General features: G+C 41.2%; 1 protein-coding gene across 1 annotated transcript in view; it reads left to right on the forward strand.

Annotated features, from left to right (window-relative positions):
- The window catches only part of LOC139477669 (uncharacterized), a 63,627-nt gene that overhangs the window by 28,897 nt on the left and 10,991 nt on the right, over nucleotides 1-23,739 (forward strand). The window contains exons 5-18 of the mRNA XM_071260046.1: nucleotides 8,958-9,141; nucleotides 9,226-9,316; nucleotides 9,617-9,729; nucleotides 11,072-11,147; nucleotides 11,603-11,724; nucleotides 12,762-12,840; nucleotides 13,233-13,357; nucleotides 13,809-13,884; nucleotides 14,235-14,359; nucleotides 14,964-15,039; nucleotides 15,975-16,099; nucleotides 16,563-16,638; nucleotides 17,452-17,579; nucleotides 22,922-22,997. Of these exons, the coding sequence (XP_071116147.1) occupies nucleotides 8,958-9,141; nucleotides 9,226-9,316; nucleotides 9,617-9,729; nucleotides 11,072-11,147; nucleotides 11,603-11,724; nucleotides 12,762-12,840; nucleotides 13,233-13,357; nucleotides 13,809-13,884; nucleotides 14,235-14,359; nucleotides 14,964-15,039; nucleotides 15,975-16,099; nucleotides 16,563-16,638; nucleotides 17,452-17,579; nucleotides 22,922-22,997 (1,472 nt within the window). The remainder of the gene's footprint in view (nucleotides 1-8,957; nucleotides 9,142-9,225; nucleotides 9,317-9,616; nucleotides 9,730-11,071; nucleotides 11,148-11,602; nucleotides 11,725-12,761; nucleotides 12,841-13,232; nucleotides 13,358-13,808; nucleotides 13,885-14,234; nucleotides 14,360-14,963; nucleotides 15,040-15,974; nucleotides 16,100-16,562; nucleotides 16,639-17,451; nucleotides 17,580-22,921; nucleotides 22,998-23,739) is intronic.

The following is a 23,739-nucleotide window of genomic DNA, read 5'->3' on the forward strand; positions in this document are numbered from 1 at the left end:
TTTTTAACTTAAGTCAAAACCAATTTATAGCGTTATAAAATAGTTTGCCCATTGCGAAAACAGATTGGCCGATGCGGAAGCGAAGTTTCATTTTCTCAAAACTCATTTTTTGGGTAAATGTTTGTAGGATAATTATAAAATTTGGCCAATGGTTATGAAAAAATACACAAATATGCTGAAATATTATTGCAAGCATAATTCAACTTGTTTGAGTTTTAAAAATATTTCGTCCTTAAACCAAACAATTTGGCCGAGGTGTGAAAACAAAATGGGTCAGCAACATGTTCTTTTCCTCCAAACGCAATTCTTTGTAATGCAAAAAGACAACAACATGTGTGACTACAAGTATTATCAAAGACATTTCAACATTTTTTAGCGTTACTAAATTAAATGAATATTTTCTTATTTATGTTATGCAAGTTATAACATAATTGTTTCGTTTGTTATATGAACATTAACAGTTGTAGAACCGTGTGATCCTACATGTACATATTATATGGGAGGTTATGACGTGAATGTGACCTTGTTAGTGAAAAGAAGCGTCTAATTACGTGATACGCGTTACAATGCTTCCTGAAGCAGTGGTTCAAACTCAAACTCATTGTAGTATGAAGGAAAGGTAAAATAGGTGGTCATATCAGTATTTGCAGACACAAGACTGAGGAGATTCGGTAGAAGATGAAATACAATCTTATATCTCGCGACGTCCATATAATTCCATTAATTAATAGGGTTATAGAAAGTTTGGCCCATGCGCCAGTAGTTTACAACTTATTTATTCGTTTTGCACATTTCCGTTTCGTGTGCACAGACACAGACACAGAGTCACACAGACACAAACACACAGACACAAACACAAACACACAGACACATACACACACACACACACACACACGTGAATACATATCGCTATATAAGTGCAATACTCTTGGACGCGACGTTAAACACACACACACACACACACACACACACACATTTCATAAATCAAAAACACGTCCAATGTCACATACAATGATATGGAACGGATTTGCCCATGGCAAGAAACACAAAACAGTAAACTCCAACTTCAATTCTTGGGAGAGAACAATAAATGCTTGCTCAAAAATGAAATCTTCAACGGTGATGCTTAGTAAGTCTGGCTGTCACTCTAAAAGTCTTAATCCACTCACGAGCGCAAGTGTGATTCGTTCTGCCAGCCTTCCCCGGGCACTCTTTGGCTGTGAACTTTGTACCAAGGTGAAAAAATCTCACTTGAAAGATCACAACGCTTCAGGCTGAAGATGTGTCAAGGCCTGCCTTGAACAAGTAGGACTGACATCATTCTGTAATACACTAATATGGTTGCATTCTTTGGAATCCCATATCAACGCAAGGACATTTTTCTTTCTTGGAAACCTGTGCAACAGTCCGAAGCATTTTCTAGCCAGACAGCTCTTCTGAACTCTTCTCTTCGCTTTTAAGAACAACTGTCCTATGAATGCACATGGCTTCATCCCGGATTTGTGGAACATTCTGGAGAAGTATCTGCTTCTATCCTTCTTAGTTAGCGGTACATTTCCCGTGCAAAGTTCCTTGAAGAAAATTGTAAAGAAATCCATTCATGACCACGAAGAGAAGGAATGGGATACCCGAGAATCTCTAGACCACGACCTTAAACATTTCAGGAAATTCCATTCCACCAGAAAGCCTCACTCAGCCTGGTTCATAGCAAAAGCCCACCTAAACATTGAGAAACAGTGTGCTTGTGCATAGGCATTAACAACATGCGCCTGCAGTTGTGTTTGCAAACATAACAGGACCGACGCTCAAGATCCTTTAGGAAATATTTCTTCACCTTATGGTAATTCAGGCGCCATGTTGTAAGTTCGCAGGGCACCTATAAGAAAATTTGAAAAGTCACATTAGCGCCGCGCTTTGAATATCGGACCAACAGCTAGTCGGTCACTCGCACTGCTGGGGTCGCGTCTGTGCATTCAAAATGGTTCGGTTTCCTTGATCTATCAGCTGAATTTATATCATGTCCGCGCCAATTTGGAAGAGGGAAATCAGAGTGCTCGCCAAAGACATTCATGTTAACTGTACCACCCTGTACTGAAGACGTGAAAATTTGCAAACTGCTTGCATGTCAGTGACAGCTTGGAACGAAGGGCAAGGTCACCACCGGAAGATTAAAAGACAACCGTGATCTACCCACAGCTCTTTACGCTTGCGATAGGGAATGTTATTGTTCACATTTGGAATATTTTGGGCCACATACTCAGAAATCAGGCACACTTCTACGGAGTTTTCGATTGATTTGTATCGGAAGTGTTCACTTTGTGTGATCTGGTCCTGCAATCGTGAAAACAATCCCGAAACAGTGCCACAAAATATGGGACACTAATGGCACAAGTAAGTTGAGATATCTGTCCAGATAGTTTAAACTGACCTCATTTCACCACGCTAATCCTTTAACGTTAAATCAAATTGAAAGTTGTGAATAGGTCTGGTGCGTCACGCTCATGGGGACCCTCGATCTATTGCAATAGAATCCAAACCGAATTTGATGCGTGTGACTATCTTGTTTGGTTTAATAAACTGTTTGTAAATATCTCCCGCTCTCATGAGATTGCTTCAGTTCTTCCTTGTAGTTGCAAAATAAATGACGTCTCGCGATTTTTTATGATTTAAAAAAAGTAGTCCCGGTGTGGCAGAGGTCACGGTTATCCAATCAAAACGAATAAAACAAGGTCAACCTTGTACGACACACGTGTGACGTACGGTTAAGTATCTTACCACCTGTATGTTCACCAACAATAAAAGTAAAACATGACTTGAATTATGCGTAACGATACTTGTAAAAACCCTTTATGGATTTGCAAAACAAAAACTTGAGTTTTGAGCAAATGAAAATATCCTAGCCCCAGGAGCAAACGTTTTCGCCCATGTGGCAGGTAATTAAGAAACGCAATAATTTAGTTGAATTAAGTTCAAATGAGTTGAATTATGCGTCATGACACATAATACACCTTTCTGTATTTGCAAAACAAAAACTTAAGTTTTGATCAATTGAAAATATTCGACAAATTTTGAGCTTTCGAAACAATGTTTTTTTTGCAAATGGCATGTTGCATTTTGTAAAATACCTTTGTCGGAGACTGGCCATAACGTGGAAATTTCTGGACAAATGGGTTTCCAAGATTAAAGAGGGCAGTGTCATAGTTCAGATCTTATTTAGTTCTCGCTACTGCTTAACAAAGATATGAGCAACGTTTCAGTACGGATTACGTCAGAACGACCGTTCATCCGACCAATGAAAGCATCGCATACCAGTTCGGGAAAGTGACAGTCGGAATACTTTTTCTGTATCATCATTCGTGACCATCTCGTCCCAGTTCAGGCCAAACCGCATGTAGACTCGTGCCCCTCGTGAAGGTGTCTATAGCGGTGTATGAACACGAGAACTACTTCAAACAAGAACGATAACTCTAATTCTACCCGTGTCTTATGGTAAAGTTAATGTAGGCGTTACAACCGCGCTCGCTTATTCCTGTTGTAAAAGTATTGAACCTTTCTGATCCAATTCATTCTTTCTCAGCTGTATTTCTTTTATTTACAAATTATTAATCTTAAAGAAAATACATTAAAATTAGAAGATAAAAACTGACTAGACGAAGGTGGTTTTCGGATTTGTGTTATTTCAATAATGAATTTCTAAGACATGTTCAGTTGAATGTAACAAATTTGACATTGTCTTTTCAATCCGTAAAACGACATTTCCTAATACTCATTTATTCCATGACTGAACATCTACTTTCATTGAAAGCATTAACAAATAGTACACATATCTTATATGCATTAATTACGGTAATCGTATGAAGGAATATCATATCCATAGAAGTATTTCTACATTTACCAATGTCACAGAGCTGCGCTGCAATTATAAGCGAAGTCATTACTCAAGAATAAAGTAATAATGAAAACGTGGTAATAGGTTCACAGGTTTATCAATAACAGCTATTTATATCAGTAGATGACAACAAAAGTGATCAAATGAGCCCAATCTGCGCTGGCAAAGACTACTGATATTAATTACATCACAGCAAATACACAAGCGGCAATGCAAAACAACTTTATTACAGTAATAAAATGAGTGTAGTTAATACAACACTTTGACAAGATGCCGACCAGATGCGTAGACAGACAATTACGTCGTCTGCGACCAATTAACACCTGAGTTAATTAATTCTACACTCTAATGAGTGAATAACCTCGGCTTGGTTAAACAACGGGAAATAAACACAGCAAGCAACCATAAAAGCTCCCCTAGGTTGCCTTTTCGGACATACCCTTTTCGACCAAACAATAAATGGCCTAGCGGGCCCGTGCACGAAATACGCTTATGACCGAAAGCGCAGGTTAAATTCCCAATTTAAGTAAGTAAGTAACTGAATACCAAACTAGTCTAACAGACTAAATATTCAGTCACCTTGACTGAGGAAGGAAGTACTAAAATTCTTCCAAAAGCTACACAATCACGGGAAGGTTGGTTCAGTTCTCCATGGATTCGGAGAAAAACTGAGTATTGGAAACCCTGTTTACTGAGTAGCAAGACCATCACAGGAAGGTGGGTTATCCGCGGATAACTAGACAGACGGAGTATTACAAACCCTAGTTACTAAGTTTAGCTCAATATAACCAGTCAGTGCAAGATCAAAAGTGCCCCGTATTCACTTACTAACGAAACCGAGCGAGCCAGGGAATACAATAGTCTGAAGGGCTTAGCCAACGTTTGTTTCTAAACATGGGGAAAACACGAATAGCAAACTAACTACTATATTTATACTGAAGACGTAAGTATCAAATCGACTTTTTCCGAGCGAGGGACCGGAGCGGTCACTAGACCGAGACAAGGGTAGATTCGGTGACAACTATCAACATAGTAATATTCAAACCCCACGGGGATTCCCAAGTAGCCTATGCCTGTCGCAAGTGGCCAGACTCGGTAACTCGGTTGATGACGTACCATCGTACATCGACCTCGTGGATCGTTGCTTACTGGTTTGCAATGAACGGATTCGCAGTCAAGGGCACCATTTCTTAAATGTAAACTAGCGTACGTGTACATTTGAATTTATCACCCAACATAGCCCTACAAAAAAACCCACATCAACATATATCACATTTCTGTCATCTGTAATCATGTACACTGCGGTGAGGGGCTGACAATCTACATTTTTCCACATTTTTCAAACAAACGCTTATTGCCAAATATAATTTAAATACTCGGGATTATATTGATCGAAGTATCCATATCCTGACGCGCATTCTGATTGGCTTACGCCGTTTCGACGCATGGCGGCTTTCGAGACGGGGATGGGCCTTGTTGTAGGTTACGAAAACATGCGAGTGGTGACGAATACTGTATCATGTAACCTAGTAGAGGTTAACATTGGTTATTCCAAACGACAGTTTCGGACTGTACGACGGATTCCTTCAAAATCATCCTCTGTCTCTCGCTTCAATGGCATATACTTTTGATGGATTCAGATAACTCCATTTAAACTGAAAAGGTGCTCCAGTGATATGTGAGATTCGGAACCTGAGGAAAATCTAGACTTGTTTCATTCAGGGCTTTTGCTTTACAGAAAGGGTTGGACGGAAGGGAAATAATATGGTTCAGGGTCTGTGGGACAGACGAGTCTGACACCTCACTGTACGTATATAACGCTGGGTCAGGTGAAACGTGCATGTGGACAAAACACGTACGTCTATAGATCGTTTATGCGGTTCTGCTTTTGGTGTTGGTTGACTGCCCTATGCTTGTGGTGATCTACCCTCTGTCAAAGTCAAATGTTTTAGACGTTCCGCTCCTGTTATGGATATAATGTATTTCCCCATTACCACTTAATAATAACTCATTTAGATGTCATTGAATAATGTTGGCACTTTCTTCCCAGAATTAGGTTTCATTGCAACTAACTTGTTATTCTTACATATATAATTAATGTTTTAGTTTCCATTTTGTACGTCGTTCCTGTTGGAGGGGAACCTAACATATTGATTGGATCTGTCTGTAAAGTTATATTTGTTAATTATCCGATTATTTTTTTATCATTCTACATTTTTTCGAAAGTTCCAGAAGAGCTCTGTATCTTTCGAATTATTGTTAACGACTGTACTATATAGCCAGCGCTGTCTCCTGTCTTGCTACGACCTGTAGCCATCACTGTCCTCTGTCCTGCTATAACCTATACTCAACACTGTCCTCTGTCCCGCTACAAACTGTACTCAACACTGTCCTCTGTCCTGCTACAACCTGTACTCAACACTGTCCTCTGTCCTGCTACAGCCTGAAGCCAACAATGTCCTCTGTCCTGCTACATTCTATACTCAACACTGTCCTCTGTCCTTCTACAACCTGTACTCAACACTGTCCTCTGTCCTGATACAACCTGTACTCAACACTGTCCTCTGTCCTTCTACAACCTATACTCAACACTGTCCTCTGTCCTGCTACAAACTGTACTCAACACTGTCCTCTGTCCTTCTACAACCTGTACTCAACACTGTCCTCTGTCCTGATACAACCTGTACTCAACACTGTCCTCTGTCCTTCTACAACCTATACTAAACACTGTCCTCTGTCCTGCTACAAACTGTACTCAACACTGTCCTCTGTCCTGCAACAACCTATACTCAACACTGTCCTCTGTCCTGCTGCAACCATTACTCAACACTGTCCTCTTTCCTGCTACAATCTATACTCAACACTGTCCCCTGTCCTGCTACAACCTGTAGCCAACACTGTCCTCGGTCCTGATAAAACCTATACCCAACACTGTCCCCTGTCCTGCTGCAACCATTACTCAACACTGTCCTCTGTCCTGTTACAACCTATACTCAACACTGTCCTCTGTCCTGCTACAACCTATACTAAACACTGTCCACTGCCCTGCTGCAACCATTACTCAACACTGTCCTCTGTCCTGCTACAACCTATACTCAACACTGTCCCCTGTCCTGCTGCACTCATTACTCAACACTGTCCTCTGTCCTGTTACAACCTATACTCAACACTGTCCTCTGTCCTGCTACAACCTATACTCAACACTGTCCTCTGTCCTGCTACAACCTGTACCCAACACTGTCCCCTGTCCTGCTACAACCTATACTCAACACTGTCCTCTGTCCTGCTACAACCTATACCCAACACTGTCCACTGCCCTGCTGCAACCATTACTCAACACTGTCCTCTGTCCTGCTACAACCTATACTCAACACTGTCCCCTGTCCTGCTGCACTCATTACTCAACACTGTCCTCTGTCCTGTTACAACCTATACTCAACACTGTCCCCTGTCCTGCTACAACCTATACTCAACACTGTCCTCTGTCCTGCTACAACCTGTAGCTAACACTGTCCTCTGTCCTGTTACAACCTACACTCAACACTGTCCTCTGTCCTGCTACAACCTATACTCAACACTGTCCCCTGTCCTGCTGCAACCATTACTCAACACTGTCCTCTGTCCTGTTACAACCTATACTCAACACTGTCCTCTGTCCTGCTACAACCTATACTCAACACTGTCCACTGCCCTGCTGCAACCATTACTCAACACTGTCCTCTGTCCTGCTACAACCTATACTCAACACTGTCCCCTGTCCTGCTGCACTCATTACTCAACACTGTCCTCTGTCCTGTTACAACCTATACTCAACACTGTCCTCTGTCCTGCTACAACCTATACTCAACACTGTCCTCTGTCCTGCTACAACCTGTACCCAACACTGTCCTCTGTCCTGCTACAACCTATACCCAACACTGTCCACTGCCCTGCTGCAACCATTACTCAACACTGTCCTCTGTCCTGCTACAACCTATACTCAACACTGTCCCCTGTCCTGCTGCACTCATTACTCAACACTGTCCTCTGTCCTGTTACAACCTATACTCAACACTGTCCCCTGTCCTGCTACAACCTATACTCAACACTGTCCTCTGTCCTGCTACAACCTGTAGCTAACACTGTCCTCTGTCCTGTTACAACCTATACTCAACACTGTCCTCTGTCCTGCTACAACCTATACTCAACACTGTCCCCTGTCCTGCTGCAACCATTACTCAACACTGTCCTCTGTCCTGCTACAACCTATACTCAACACTGTCCTCTGTGCTGCTACAACCTATACTCAACACTGTCCCCTGTCCTGCTGCAACCTGTACTCAACACTGTCCTCTGTCCTGTTACAACCTATACTCAACACTGTCCTCTGTCCTGCTACAACCTATACTCAACACTGTCCTCTGTCCTGCTACAACCTATACTCAACACTGTCCCATGTCCTGCTACAACCTGTAGCCAACACTGTCCTCTGTGCTGCTACAACCTATACCCAACACTGTCCCCTGTCCTGCTACAACCTGTAGCCAACACTGTCCTCTGTCCTGATAAAACCTATACCCAACACTGTCCTCTGTCCTGCTGCAACCTATACTCAACACTATCCTCTGTCCTGTTACAACCTATACTCAACACTGTCCTCTGTCCTGCTACAACCTGTAGCCAACACTGTCCTCTGTCCTGCTACAACCTATACTCAACACTGTCCTCTGTCCTGCTACAACCTATACTCAACACTGTCCTCTGTCCTGCTACAACCTATACTCAACACTGTCCTCTGTGCTGCTGCAACCTATACTCAACACTGTCCTCTGTGCTGCTACAACCTATACTCAACACTGTCCTCTGTCCTGCTACAACCTATACTCAACACTGTCCTCTGTGCTGCTACAACCTATAGCCAACACTGTCCTCTGTCCTGCTACAACCTATACTCAACACTGTCCTCTGTCCTGACACAACCTATACTCAAACACTGTCCTCTGTGCTGCTACAACCTGTACTCAACACTGTCCTCTGTCCTGCTACAACCTATACTCAACACTGTCCTCTGTCCTGCTACAACCTATAGCCAACACTGTCCCCTGTCCTGCTGCAACCTATAGCCAACACTGTCCCCTGTCCTGCTACAAGCTACAGACAAGACTGTCCCCTGTCCTGCTACAAGCTACAGACAACACTGTCCCCTGTCCTGCTACAAGCTACAGCCAACACTGTTCCTCTTTCCTGCGACAACCTACAGCTTACAGTGCATAGTACTTAATGGAGATAATTGTGTGGATGGTTAATATGCGATCAGCTATTTCCAAAACATGAATACGTTTGGTGTTTTGTTTCAGCGGCTGACAGTGTCGAATGTACATCATGCTCTGATTGTGAAAACACGTTCAACTCAGCCAAAGACTTAAATAATGTGCCAGGTAGTTGCAGGTGAGTGTTGACGGGTTGTCTTTGTTTATTGGTTATATAATGTGAAGAAGAAAACAACAATCGTGAACACGGCGTAAAATGACGTACAGACGAGACGAAAATGCCTGGCAAAGCTATTGCAGCCTCTATTGCATCGGCAACTGTAAAGGAAGTAGTCACCCTATATGCATGCATGATGTAAGAATGAATCTTCGCTACAACGAGGTTCTATTACCACACTGACATCCGAAAATCGCCTATTCTTCCTCAGAAATAATAAGGTTGCTGTCTGAACCATTTGTCTCTGTTCATCACTTTCAGGTCTTGGAAGGCCTACCTGACATGCCTGGAGACTGCTACAGACAACTGCCCCCAGGGCAGTGGCCAGGTGGAGGAGATCGGTAACTTCTACGATTTGATCAGTCATAATTGCTGTGAGTATTAGTGCCACAAAATACACGCGTGAATACATAGAGGTTATCACGCGAGTGTGTTTGGGGATGGTAAATATCCTGCATTAGGAATAAACATTGTATTTATCGAGCCTTGGCGAGCTAAATACATAGTGTTTATTTCTAATACAGGATATTTACCATCCCCAAACACACAAGCGTGATAACCTCTTTATCATATAATGTCATTCTTTAATTCTATACTTCAAAATTGCTTTCCCTCTCTCACAAACATTACCGAAACATTGCGAGTTTTCCTGGAATGCGCGCATTAATATTCACAGGGTAAGTGATGTGCCAGTCGGACAGTGACAGTAGCCAATATAGTTCCAACTGAAATCTGTTTCTAATACAGTGGCGAAGCAACATATACGCAAAACAACAATTATTTTTAATTGCCTTTCGCGGCAATCCATCGGTCTGTACGCTAGAGTAACTGCCCTTTGTCAAAGGGAAGCTACTCTAACCCTAGTCTATGAGACGTCACGGCCACGGTCAGACGTTGTTGACAGTCGGTCTGTCCTGTCATAACGTTACGAAGTGTAGTCAGATGTACACACAGCGACAAAACGAAACAAGGTAACAATTCAAACATATTTCGGCCAAATCCAACTATTTTAATTTGTGGAGAAGGTTTCAAGCCGAATAGGTCTACAAGCAGAGATATGGCTACTGATCCCGCTTGGCTAGGCCTAGTGCCCTCGCAAAATTGTTTCGAAATTTATATCTCCAAAGTTGCCAAAACTTATAAAATGCCTAAGCTACGTCACAGTTAGACACTGATTTTAAGTATATTAGACTGTTCCTTTGATAATGATAGCAATTAACCCTGTAGTTTATCCAGATTCCCGATGGTTAATTCTGACTCGATCGCCGAATGACGAGGGCGACGCCATGTTTGTTTATAAACAGTGAAAGTAGTCCCTACTTGACCTTTGATATTTGCATCTCTATCCGCATATGACCCCAACGGATATCGTTTTTATCCGTTGGCTTTATCCTGCCGAGAAACCTACCCATTATATGATAAATACTGTTATGTACACAAAAATACGGCGATTAAATATAACGCAGTAATATCTGAAAGTAGGCTTTAGTATTACTCATTTAAAAGTCAAAATCAAACTCTAGTATCCTACATAATAATTAAATACATCAGGTAATGTGCTATATTCTAGTATGAAGATGTACAAGTCACAAGTATATCCGATAAACAGTGTCGCAAAGTAGTATGGAAATACGCTTGTACTTGCTATTTGTGACATCTATTCTGTGCCATCTTGTACTGGGTGGATGAAGCTAGCCGTTCAGTATCATGTTGCAGCCCTGACTGATGCCTGTGTGTGCCAGAAGGGTTACTGGGAAACATATCTCACAAGTACAGACAATGCAAACTGCAAGTAAGCAACACAATGGTTACAGATGTGACGGTCGGTAGTATTACTTGTTACAACCTTAATGAGTGTGACCGGCCCAGATCTGTTCCGGTGTAACTCAAACGTTTTCCAACTGGTGACTATTTAATTTTCAGTGAGCGAGTAAAGATTAGTCGTCACAACGGCAGTATTTCAGTCATATCGTGATTAATTTGTTTTGGTAAATGATAATATTGTTCCTGATATCATAAGCAGTGTTTTCTATTCTTAATATTCGAACATTATAGTCATAAACGTAATGCACAAGTATAACACTCCTTACATTGATTGATGTCTTTGTACTTTATTTGATATATATTCGGATTGACGTAACTATAAATCTAAATCCATACGGTCTTTTCCCAGGCAAGTTTAATATCCTATCATTAAATGTAGATCTTAATCTGGCATTGGTTCAAAGTTTGATTTCATCGTTTCAGCGCAGCTAAAACTCGCATCTCCTGTTTGAGAGGAAAGACGGAACTCGCCTGTGACGACACAACGTCAGTAGCAGGGCTCGCTACATCAACTGAAACGTTCATCGGATCATTCAGTACCTGCAGTACGTATACATGCTAATATATGTTATGTATATCTAATACTTCAACTTGTGTGACGTTTAATAAAGTTGTGTATATTTCATGCAGCAACGAATGTTAACGCTCATGCCCCTCATTGTAGAGCGACCGGTATTAGTTATGGAATTCATTGGAAATGCGTACGTCACCATCAGCGCAAACAGGCTGAATTGGTGAACGATGTCACGGCTGTTGCAGCGTTTTCAATGGATATGTCATGCACGATAATGCTTAAAGAGATCCAGTTGTCATATCAAGTTGATCCTGGCAGATGTGTGCTGTTCTGTCTGTATATCGGGATCCTCCTTGATGGCGCTATCCTGTGGGGTAAGGTATCGGCACTGAAGAGAGTGAGGTTAATTAGCGTCTGTGACACTTTAATGGTCAAAGGTTTGGGGGAGAATAAGCATTATTCCAGCAAGAACGCCAGACCCAACAGAAACTGGCACAGAAAGTCCCGAACAATACCAGTCTATCCATCCTAGTCTGGACGGTCATCTGACTTGTCGCCGAGTGTGCACCTGCCATCATCTGTCTGCTCAAATAAGAGCAAAACCGCAATTCCTTGTGGACCAACGTGAACTGGACCGTGAAACAGGTGGTAAAGGCCGACTGGTCTCTCATCCCCGGAACGTAGCCATGCTCCATATGCCATTAATGTCGACATATTGTCTGACATTGCATCTACACGGATCTATCAGAAACTTGGGTTTTGTTTAGTTAGCTATGTATACATAAAAATATACTTGATTTATTAATAAATACTATATTATTACATACGATTTGAGGATTCTCGCATCTTAAAATAACAAATAAGAAACATTTTGTTACATGTACTTATTAACTTTGCCTTTACCTAACTGCTTAATTAAAGGTTCATGTATAGGCTGGAATATTTATAAACTCACTAATCATTATCGATTATTTCCGTCAACAGTCCACTGTACACGTCTTTTGTGTTTTCGTCCTTGTATTTATAAATCATGCCATGCGTGTAACGAGCTGACATTTGTAATTGTAGTCATAGAAGCCGGATCAGCATGTGAGTGTGAACTGAACTACGTTAAAGCAGATGTCAGTTCAGATAGCATGTTGTGCACGTGAGTATATCCATTTAGAGAAGTCAAAGGTCATAATTGTATACACTCCATCCGAAATATACCTGTACATTTTGATATGTTACACGAATATCGATCAAACCGTTTACATGAATTACTGAAACTTCTAATTTGGGTTTGAAGCTATATTCACGTAGGATGGTAAATCCGTGCACACACGGCGTCAAAACAATTTAATCATGCCATTGCACATGCACTTGTAAACCGTTCTCGTAAATCTTGATATAACAAACATTTATATGTTAAACATATAAACAACTAAACGAAATGCAGTTGTAACCTCTCATTGGATTCGCAGAGTGGGGAAGTCTTTGCAGCTTGAACACAGAGAGTTAATTATTGTTCGTAACTAGAATATATATTGTGTGCTATAGAGAGACCAAGCAATTCATCAGTTGTCTAGCAGGGCTTCCTGGGACGGTGTGTATGACAATAACTGTGGCAGAGGCGGTTGTTGCTGCAGAAACAACAATCAGTAACATCCCTGGCAACATCTGTGGTATGTTTATGAAATGAATAAAGATGCAATTGACTTGAAAACACACAGAAGAACTTAAATTGTATAATACTGTCGATACTTGCTGTAATTGTACATTGCGGGATATATGTTTCTTCTGTAACCACGATGCAGTCGAAGATGAGTATCATATTTTATCATGTGGTTCTTATAACGATTTATGAACGTGATGTTCTTCAAGATTCACAAATCGTACATCCATTAATGTGTTCGGAACATGAAGATCAAGGACTAAGCGTAGTCTGATCGCGACTGTAGTCTTGAAAATAAATCCTGTCCTGTCAACACGACAAGTGAACCCCCCAGTCGACCTGAACACTACATAATGTATCATGGGCCTATAATTCTGCAAACAAATGGTTGCATTATTAATAACTATATTTAACATGAAATAATGCATTGTGTATTGAACCGTGACATGTGCTTTTGACAGCTGTAAAAGAAACAGCATGTGCGTGTGAGATAGCCTATGCCAAGGCCGACATCGGGGACGACACCAAGAAGTGCTCGTAAATGACGAATTCCTTACTTACAATAATCTTAACCTAAATATTGTAATGTATTTGAAAATATACAAGAAGTAAATAGTAACATGAACCTAAAACTCTAGAACATATGATAGTCCTCAGATAATTAACTCTGAAGTCATTTTGTCTTGGTTAGGAAATATCAACTAATGGATATACTAGGCCGCTTACATTGCCTCAAAATAGTTTGACGTACATGATATCATTGATAAGATACCGATGTAAGAAGTTAGAAATAGTTATGGACATGTAGAATTATATGAGAAAGTTTTATGTGTTTTCATAAACATGCTAAACATGAAATCTAACATACTCAGTACATATGTGAACAGTGAAACCAAAGTGTTCATTGGATGCCTGCGAGGAACAACTGGAACCGGATGTACTGGGACTGAGATTGTCCAACTGATCACGGGAGCCGAGACAAAATTGACTGGTATCCCTGACAGTGCATGTGGTGAGATACTTCCCCTTCTGCACCCAGAACAACCACATCCGCTCATCTGCGAGAAGACAATTTAGCAAAACTAGACACTGAGGCCAAGTATTTGTGTTGCCAAGTCAATGATTGACACAATATTGTTGTAACAACTTTTAACGCCAGACACAAACATATCCAACCGAAAGTTACTTCCTTATATCTGTCTTTTCTCAAAATTTATATTTTATCGAAATACACATCCTGACTTTTGGAGAAATATAGAGAATTTTCGTTTGATACCACTACAGGATAGCGGTGTAAAGTCGCAACATGATTTATGATACTGAGACACTTAAAATTTCGCTTGTGTCCATTACGTGTCTTCTCATAATTTCTGGAGCTATACATGTTGTTGGATAGCGTTTAAAGGTACCAGATGGTTCTCACTGAGATGTATGGGAATCCCGTTGTATCAAGAAAGGGGACACATAATTGCAGGGGTAAATTCACAACTGACCCTAACACTTTCAATAACACTCTGTGTTCTTGTTTGAGTTTCAATGTGTAATTTGTCTCGCGGGGAGATTTATGTTGACTATTGGCTGAAGTCTATAACTCTGCAAACTCCCTTCGTGTACAGAGTTAGGCAATACAGCGTGCGGCTGCGAAGTAACATATGCGAAAGCTGACGTCACCAGCCCGGCCAGCCTGTGCACGTGAGTGATAGTTTGTAATATCCGATAAATTATTTATAAAAGAATATTCTATGAATCATGTATTAATATTAGTTCAAGGCATGACGAAAAGTGTCAGTACATATAAAGTTATACACTGAAAGGGAAGCTGTTTTTGTCATTAGATATATCCATGTTCCAAACCCATTAAAATCACTTCTTACGTCTCGCTTCCGCTAAAACTCTGAGGACTTCCATTACGGGTCATGTCAGAATGACCTTTTAGGCGACCAATCAGAGCATCGCTTACCAGATCTGGAAAGTGACAGTCAGTGTGTTTTCTAATCACGAATCATCGGAATAGTTAATACGGGGTATTCCGAACGGCAGTCAACATTACCGTCTGTCTTTCAGTGGGATAAACATTTGAAATGAAGAGACTTTCCATAGCCCTCGGCACGTACTGCCACACAATCTCAGTCATGTATTGGACCAGAAACCATCAAAAAAAAATTATGGTCTGATTAGAAGTTCCAGAATTTTCTTTTGTTCAGTTTTCAAATTTTGAATCGATATTTATCTAAGCCTAGTCTGGAATGGAAGTCGTTAGTTGAGACTAGTGCCGCATACCTTGAGAAAGCTGCTTTCTAAAAGGCTGAGGTCGACTTCTTCATAGTCATTTCAATGGTCGGTCAAAGTTCGAGAAAGGTCGTCCTGACGTGACCTACAATGGGGTATCCTCAGGTCTGTGTTAAGCGGTTACGAGAACTTATATCTGATTTCAGTGACATTGAACCACTTTCATGCCGTACTACGAAGTAATCAGGATAGCAATATGTTGAATATCTATGACCATGCTTGTTACATATCTAGTTTCTTGCTTAATGCTCTGTATATATGGCATTGTGATAAAAGATGTGTTTGGGTCTTCAACAAGTTGACACGTGACGTCTTGCATGTGCAATTGTTCTCTCTAGCGAGACGAAGGCATTCATAGCGTGTCTGGCCGGAAAGACGGACAGCGGCTGTAACATGAGCGTATCTGTGGAAAAGCTGGCCACAGAAGGGGAGACAATTCTGAAAGGAATCGGGACTGAGTGTAGTGAGTCTTGAAAATTATGTTGCCTATTGAGTGGACAGAATGGAACAGTCAGTACATACCAGTAAAGAATGTCTATGTTCAACATGATTCGGATATACATAATATTTACAGGGGAAATACTTTAACGGGTTAGCTTCCGCCGCAGAAGCCAGATGTTTATTTAATTCGACCTATCAGCCTGAATATTTTTTTAAGAAAGCCCCCGCAACAAGACAATATCCATTTTTACAACAGGCTGTAGCATGGTGCATTTTTTCAAGAAATGTCTGGGACAAATTATTTTTTCTATGAAAATCCAGCATCTCCCTTCCGTAACGGTAAATAATAAAACCTGCCATACTTTGTGTCAGTACATATCAAACACGATATTATCACCCCACATAGCCTCAAATTTTAAAACAAAATTAGGTTAGACATTTAAAATAGCAACATATGATATCATGAATAACGTCCTTCTTTTTAGATATAACCGAAACAGCATGTGCGTGTGAGATCGCCTATGCCAAGGCCGACGTCAGTGACGACACCAAACTCTGCACGTGCGTCAAGTATACGATCATACGTGTGAGAACTGTGCAATCATTCCATGGTCACACAGCGAGTGTATATAGCCAAACACGTGCCCAAGTAAATAAGACAATAATTCAAATAAAGTAATCGACTTGCTTGTGTATCAGTCTGATCGTATGTGGTAATATGGTTCTGAAAGTCTCTGCATATATCTCTACTTCTGTAATTTGTAATTCGGCGCATCTCGAAATACACATTTCTCAAATCGACATGGGAGTGAGTGAGTGAGTATGGTTTTACGCCGCTTTTAGCAATATTCCAGCAATATCACGGCGGGGGAAACCAGAAATGGGCTTCACACATTGTACCCATGTTGGGATTCGAACCCGGGTCTTCGGTGTGACGAGCGAACGTTTTAACCACCCCGCCCCCAAATCGACATGGCATATTTGATTCAAATGGTGATAGAATAACGTGATTGAGATTGGTTTAACGCTGCTTTGAACAGTATTCCACTAATATCACGGCGTGTCAGCTTTATGTGGGAGGCAGGCCCGATGTGATGCAGATATCGGACGTGTACCTCTTTGGGGAAACTCAAAAGAACTGACAACGTGCTGACAAAGGTTACAACATTATCGGTATTGACACCATGATCATAGGTTTCTGGCTTGCCCAAGAGACTCAACTCTACAGAGCAATTGCGGCCCCTTAGACCACTGAGCTACCCGCGCCCCCAACAGAGCAATTTCATGTTGTATGTAAAATCCACAAGAGAGAATATTTATGCAGTTGATGAACAGTATATTTGTAATTCTATATTTTTTTCATTTACGACATAGTGAAACAAAGAAGTACATCGGTTGTTTGAAAGGTAAAACCGGAACTGGATGTGACGGAAGTTCATCGATAAATAAGATTGTGACGGTGGCCGAAACAACTCTGGGCAATATCACCGGTGGAGTTTGTAGTGAGTTATTCTATGCGTTCTTCCCGAGGCAAGAGTGTACACTAGCCTACATTAAAGGCTTGTTTCCACCATTGCCATTTCACATATAACTTTTCTGTGCTAAAATATGAGAGGACGATCGCACATAGCGAGTTCCGAAAACGGGATCGCTGCTATGGCCACACCCATCAACTGTCAAATTGTTGTTGAAAGTATTCCGAAGTTTTAGCGAAAACAAATGTTTTCGAAGTGGTTGACAGTTTCAATCAACTCGGCAGAGTTAATTTTTGCGTGCAAACTTCATTGTGTTTTAATTCGAACCACCGAACGCTTATCTCAGTGTTGCTTGTATGCCCCCGTAAGAGCAAAATGCGGCTGTAATACGTTTCAGTACTGTTGTAATCTGTCATTTGTCTGTTTGTCTGCTATTGTTATCTTAACGACCAGGTCGTCTGCTATGGTATTCATCTTTGAGAAGCCATTCGAAATAAAAACAGCGATCTGATTGGATATCCCATTTTCTACACAAGGACACATCTCGTGTTCTGCCCGGGTTGGCACCACGAACAAGCCAAGAAAAGGAGGCTTGAAACTGCAAGGGTTAAAACTATGCTTTGATAAAGGGGTGGACACTGTTGAAAGTCTTTATCATGTTCTCAATCACTACTTTAAAAGACCAAACTAAATCTACCTAAAACGTACGTTAAAGTCAAGTCATTTTCGCTCTACGATCAAGCCTTTGATCTTAAATAGGCTCGGGTGGTTAAAGCATCTAAAACCTAACAGATGTTGTTATTTTTTAACTTTTAGGTCCAATCTTACATTTGTGCGCCTGGCCTTATCAGGAGGCTCCAGCGAAGTCTCTGATTTTTGCCTTTGTTTTTGGCCAACCATCTCAGAGGCTGATGGTCAGTCTGAAGGGTGAACTGTCTACCATAAAGGTAGCAATGTAAAGTCTAGACACCCCAGACAATTGCGAGACATTCTTTCTCAGTAGTGGAGTCATTCTTCTCCCTAATAAGAAGCTTTTGGATGTGATAAGAAATGTGGTGATCAGTCCCATCCAAATCTTGTGAAAGACCAGAGGGAATGCCATCATCACGAGCATCAGTTTAGAGGATGAATTCTCTTTTGAAGCCTTGGATCTGGAAGATTGGTGAGATATCGGGCTCGATTTCAGTGCGTCAAACGCCAGCTGACACTCACTCTTTTGGGTTCCCAGCTGAAATGTTTTGGATATCTGTCCTTCAAATACAGGAGCCAATCAGTGGGTCCACAACACTGTATTCGTGATATAACAAAAACAACAGTTACATAGTAGAACAGACATGGCCAGACATCTCCTACGTATATTCTGGTAATCTATAAGGCTCCTGCAGAGTCTGAGACACCTTACTTGTTCCTGTTGCTTTTCATCCAAAGAAGGCTATTGATGTGGACATATGTCCATGTTTCTGAATGAAACATTGGCTGCTTGCCAACATCATCTTCTGTTGGCTTTTGACAGTCACTGATGCCACACAGGCAGCATACGTCCTTTGCTTGTATTTCCTCAGCATGTTGAAATGGGAGACCTTGAATCGTTTCCTCGTGCTTCCACTGTCAACTTCATAGTCAACAGTGCATATTCTCATCAGGACAAGGCCCCATCCACTGCAGCCTGATTTCAGAGGATGGCATCAGGGCCCAACCTATTCATCCAATTCAACTCTCTTTCTCCTCAGTCATGATAGTCCTGTTTCCTCTGGGATTCCTTCAGGTTTTCCTGTGCCTGTTCTTACATCATACTTATAATATGTCTTGGGGTCTTCAGTAGCATTCTTTCGCAGCATCACTTTGAGTGTAACATTAAACCGTTTGCATAGTCCATTTGGTGGTGAGGCGTTGATGTTCCCAGTAGCAAACGAAAATCCAGCATAAACTGTGATGTAAAGTTTGTTCATTGATTTGACAGCAACTCTTCAAGAATTCCAATTCTACTAAATATGACAATAAGCTCGTCAGCAATATTTACTATTTCCATGTGGGGAATGGTGATTGCCTCTAGATATCGAGCATAATCGACCAGGGTAAGAATGTATTTATTCCCCTGGGGTGCTCCTGGGAGTGGACAAGTGGTTAACCTTGTCTCTGGATCTGGATCTTTTCTTTGAAGACTTCTGGCAACATCCTTGAACAAAGTTCTTAAGGATTTGCAAGGCTAGAATCAGAGGACTGCAGTCCCTCTAACTGACTGTGGTTCATCTCACCCACTTCATCGCTAGTCAGTGTTACCTGACTAGTTCTATTACGTGTTGGTTCAGGCCCTCGACTAGGACCCAACACGATTTATCGATTTCCAGAAAACAGATTCCCACAATCTGTCAACAAGGGAGTAGCAGGATTCCTCCTGCTTTCTCTAAACAAGAGAGTCGATCCTATAACATGTTTTCCCCTGTTTTCTATCGACATGATATCAACAAGAGAGTCAATCCTGTACCAGGATTTGCCCTGCTTTCTCTCAACAAGGGAGTCAATCGTGTACCAGGATATCCCTTGCTCTCTTTTGGCAAGGGAGTCGATCCTGATGCAGGATTTCCTTTACTAGTTCTATTCTTTAATTGACAGTGATAACATGACTTTGCCTGTCATAACAGGGCTAGGCTGTACTCCTGACCCCCGAGCCTCCTGTTTGGATTTGTTTTTTTGGCTTCCAGATGCCAAGGAGAACCTCTACTGCAAGTAACGGCAATAAATCTACACAAAATGTTCCTTTTTGCATGAGGGCTCTCTTGGGGAACCATCGCAAGGGGTACATTTCCCTGGCTGCCATCTGCAAAGCGGACGCCAATACTTGCCAGTAAGGTACCGTACGCCTGCCTTTCTTTGACCAATGGTTTGGAGCACCAGTGTCATGAACAATAACCATTTCGTTTCCATTCATTCGGCCTATTTGTTTAAATGGATCAAGTTAACGTTAAACTGAGCATAATAGGGTCTATACTCTTCTGATCCTGCGTACTTACCTGCTCACCTGTCGCTAACCCCAGTAATGTAGTAGCTGCCAAACCCACCAGTTATTTCTAATGTTCAAAACAATAACGTATCGTAATAGTTCTATTATGTCCAGAGTCCTTGCTCTTCCAATAGTTGCTTAATTTTACACAAAACAATAAAAATCGCAATTAACTGAAACAAATTACATAAATGAAATTAGTCAAAGATAGAACCTAAATGTGTCTGTCCTTATGTGGAATATATCATTAAAGACACGTGCTGTTCTCACAGGAAGTCATAGTTTTGCACAGTAATAATCACATCATATCAAGTTATATTCCGTATTGTTGACAAATTACTGGAATCCACACAGTATCAACAAGAGCCAAAATTCAATTGCTCTGCCATGGTTGTCCATTATCGGGTGTCTGTTATCTATTTTTCCTGCTATCTTGCAATGGTCTTTGAGGTCGCTGATGGGGTCAACACTTTCTTCTCAATGAGGCTTATCAGATGTCACTGTCAGACTTGATCTATATTGTTTTTGTCTTCTCATTGGAGGCTTTCTTTCCAACTTGCTCTACTTCCAAGTTTTATTGAGATTTGAAAATTCTTCTTTTCCAAAACCTGGATCCAGTGAAGTTTAAAGATGACCTCTGCAGTAGTGTTTATAGTTTATATCCTGGTTTATACAAGAGGAGAATATTTTCTGGTCTTTCTTTTCCAATAATTCCTTTCTTCAGTTCTTTCGTTTTTAACACATTAATCCCGGCTTGCTGCCACCAAATGCTATGAAGTTGTTGTGATGTTGTAACTTGCCACTGCAAAACTCGGCCTGGAACTGATGTATCATCCCGGATACAGTGTCCAGTTTGTCTTTAAATATTCCTCCCTTGATGACCCCCAGATAAGAGTAAAGGAGTACTCCTCAGGACTTTCACACTAGCTTAATATCACTTTATAACGTCACAGTTCACTGTATTCTAAACGAACCCGTCACTTCAAGAGAATTGCTCTGCCATGGCTGTCCATTATCGGGTGTCTGTTGTCTGTTTTTCCTGCTATCTTGCAATGGTCTTTGAGGTCGCTGATGGGGTCAACACTTTCTTCTCAATGAGGCTTATCAGATGTCACTGTCAGACTTGATCTATATTGTTTTTGTCTTCTCATTGGAGGCTTTCTTTCCAACTTGCTCTACTTCCAAGTTTTATTGAGATTTGAAAATTCTTCTTTTCCAAAACCTGGATCCAGTGAAGTTTAAAGATGACCTCTGCAGTAGTGTTTATAGTTTATATCCTGGTTTATACAAGAGGAGAATATTTTCTGGTCTTTCTTTTCCAATAATTCCTTTCTTCAGTTTTTCCGTTTTTAACACATTATTCCCGACTTGCTGCCACCAAATGCTATGAAGTTGTTGTGATGTTGTAACTTGCCACTGCAAAACTCGGCCTGGAACTGATGTATCATCCCGGATACAGTGTCCAGTTTGTCTTTAAATATTCCTCCCTTGATGACCCCCAGATAAGAGTAAAGGAGTACTCCTCAGGACTTTCACACTAGCTTAATATCACTTTATAACGTCACAGTTCACTGTATTCTAAACGAACCCGTCACTTCAAGAGAATTGCTCTGCCATGGCTGTCCATTATCGGGTGTCTGTTGTCTGTTTTTCCTGCTATCTTGCAATGGTCTTTGAGGTCGCTGATGGGGTCAACACTTTCTTCTCAATGAGGCTTATCAGATGTCACTGTCAGACTTGATCTATATTGTTTTTGTCTTCTCATTGGAGGCTTTCTTTCCAACTTGCTCTACTTCCAAGTTTTATTGAGATTTGAAAATTCTTCTTTTCCAAAACCTGGATCCAGTGAAGTTTAAAGATGACCTCTGCAGTAGTGTTTATAGTTTATATCCTGGTTTATACAAGAGGAGAATATTTTCTGGTCTTTCTTTTCCAATAATTCCTTTCTTCAGTTTTTCCGTTTTTAACACATTATTCCCGACTTGCTGCCACCAAATGCTATCTCAGGTGGGTGGTCCGACTCGACCCTGTGTGAGAGGCCCAACTCAATCCCTATGCTCAAAGCAATACCCCTAGCCTCATGCTTTTGACGATATTTCATAAGTCATAGCACTGTCTTTATACTTTTTATAATATTAAAATTGCTTGTGCCCCACTGCATAAATAGACAGGAAGTTTAATTTAAAAGAACTTTGCTTCAAAAGCAGAGGTTAGTGTTTGAGTTTGGTTTGTGATATCGATCAGAACAAAATTGTACGGTTGAATGGAGGTGGGTAGAACATGAAGCCTTTTTTTGTGTTTTTCGTCATTATTTTAAGAATGTTTAAAAGGCAGTTTTCAAACCCATTCCTATGATTTCTACATTCAGGTTTGGCAAATACTCCATGTGGCTGTGAGACAGACTTTGCCAAGGCCGACGTCAGCAACAGCGATAAACTTTGCAAGTACGTCGTCAGTAATCAGCCAGTCGTCTTCAGAAGGGCAGTGATTAAACCATCGTTCACATGGGCAGTGATTACACAGTCCTTCACATGGGCAGTGACTACACAAGCCTTCACATGGGCAGTGATTACACAATCCTTCACATGGGCAGTGATTACACAATCCTTCACATGGGCAGTGATTACACAAGCCTTCACATGGGCAGTGATTACACAATCCTTCACATGGGTGGTGATTACACAATCCTTCACATGGGCAGTGATTACACAATCCTTCACATGGGCAGTGATTACACAGTCCTTCACATGGGCAGTGATTACACAATCCTTCACGTGGGCAGTGATTGCACAGTCTTTCACGTGGGCAGTGATTGCACAATCCTTCACATGGGCAGTGATTACACAGTCCTTCACGTGGGCAGTGATTGCACAGACCTTCACGTGGGCAGTAATTGCACAATCCTTCACATGGACAGTGATTACACAGTCCTTCACATGGGCAGTGATTACACAATCCTTCACGTTGGCAGTGATTACACAATCCTTCACATGGGCAGTGATTACACAATCCTTCACATGGGCAGTGATTACACAACCAGTCACATGGGCAGTGATTACACAGTCCTTCACATGGGCAGTGATTGCACAACCAATCACATGGGCAGTGATTACACAGTCCTTCACGTGGGCAGTGATTACACAATCCTTTATGTGCGCAGTGATTACAGAATCCTTCACATGGGCA

Source organism: Haliotis cracherodii, unplaced genomic scaffold, assembly GCF_022045235.1.
Source record: "Haliotis cracherodii isolate W230 unplaced genomic scaffold, xgHalCrac1.p SCAF_34, whole genome shotgun sequence".
Classification (NCBI taxonomy): domain Eukaryota; kingdom Metazoa; phylum Mollusca; class Gastropoda; order Lepetellida; family Haliotidae; genus Haliotis; species Haliotis cracherodii.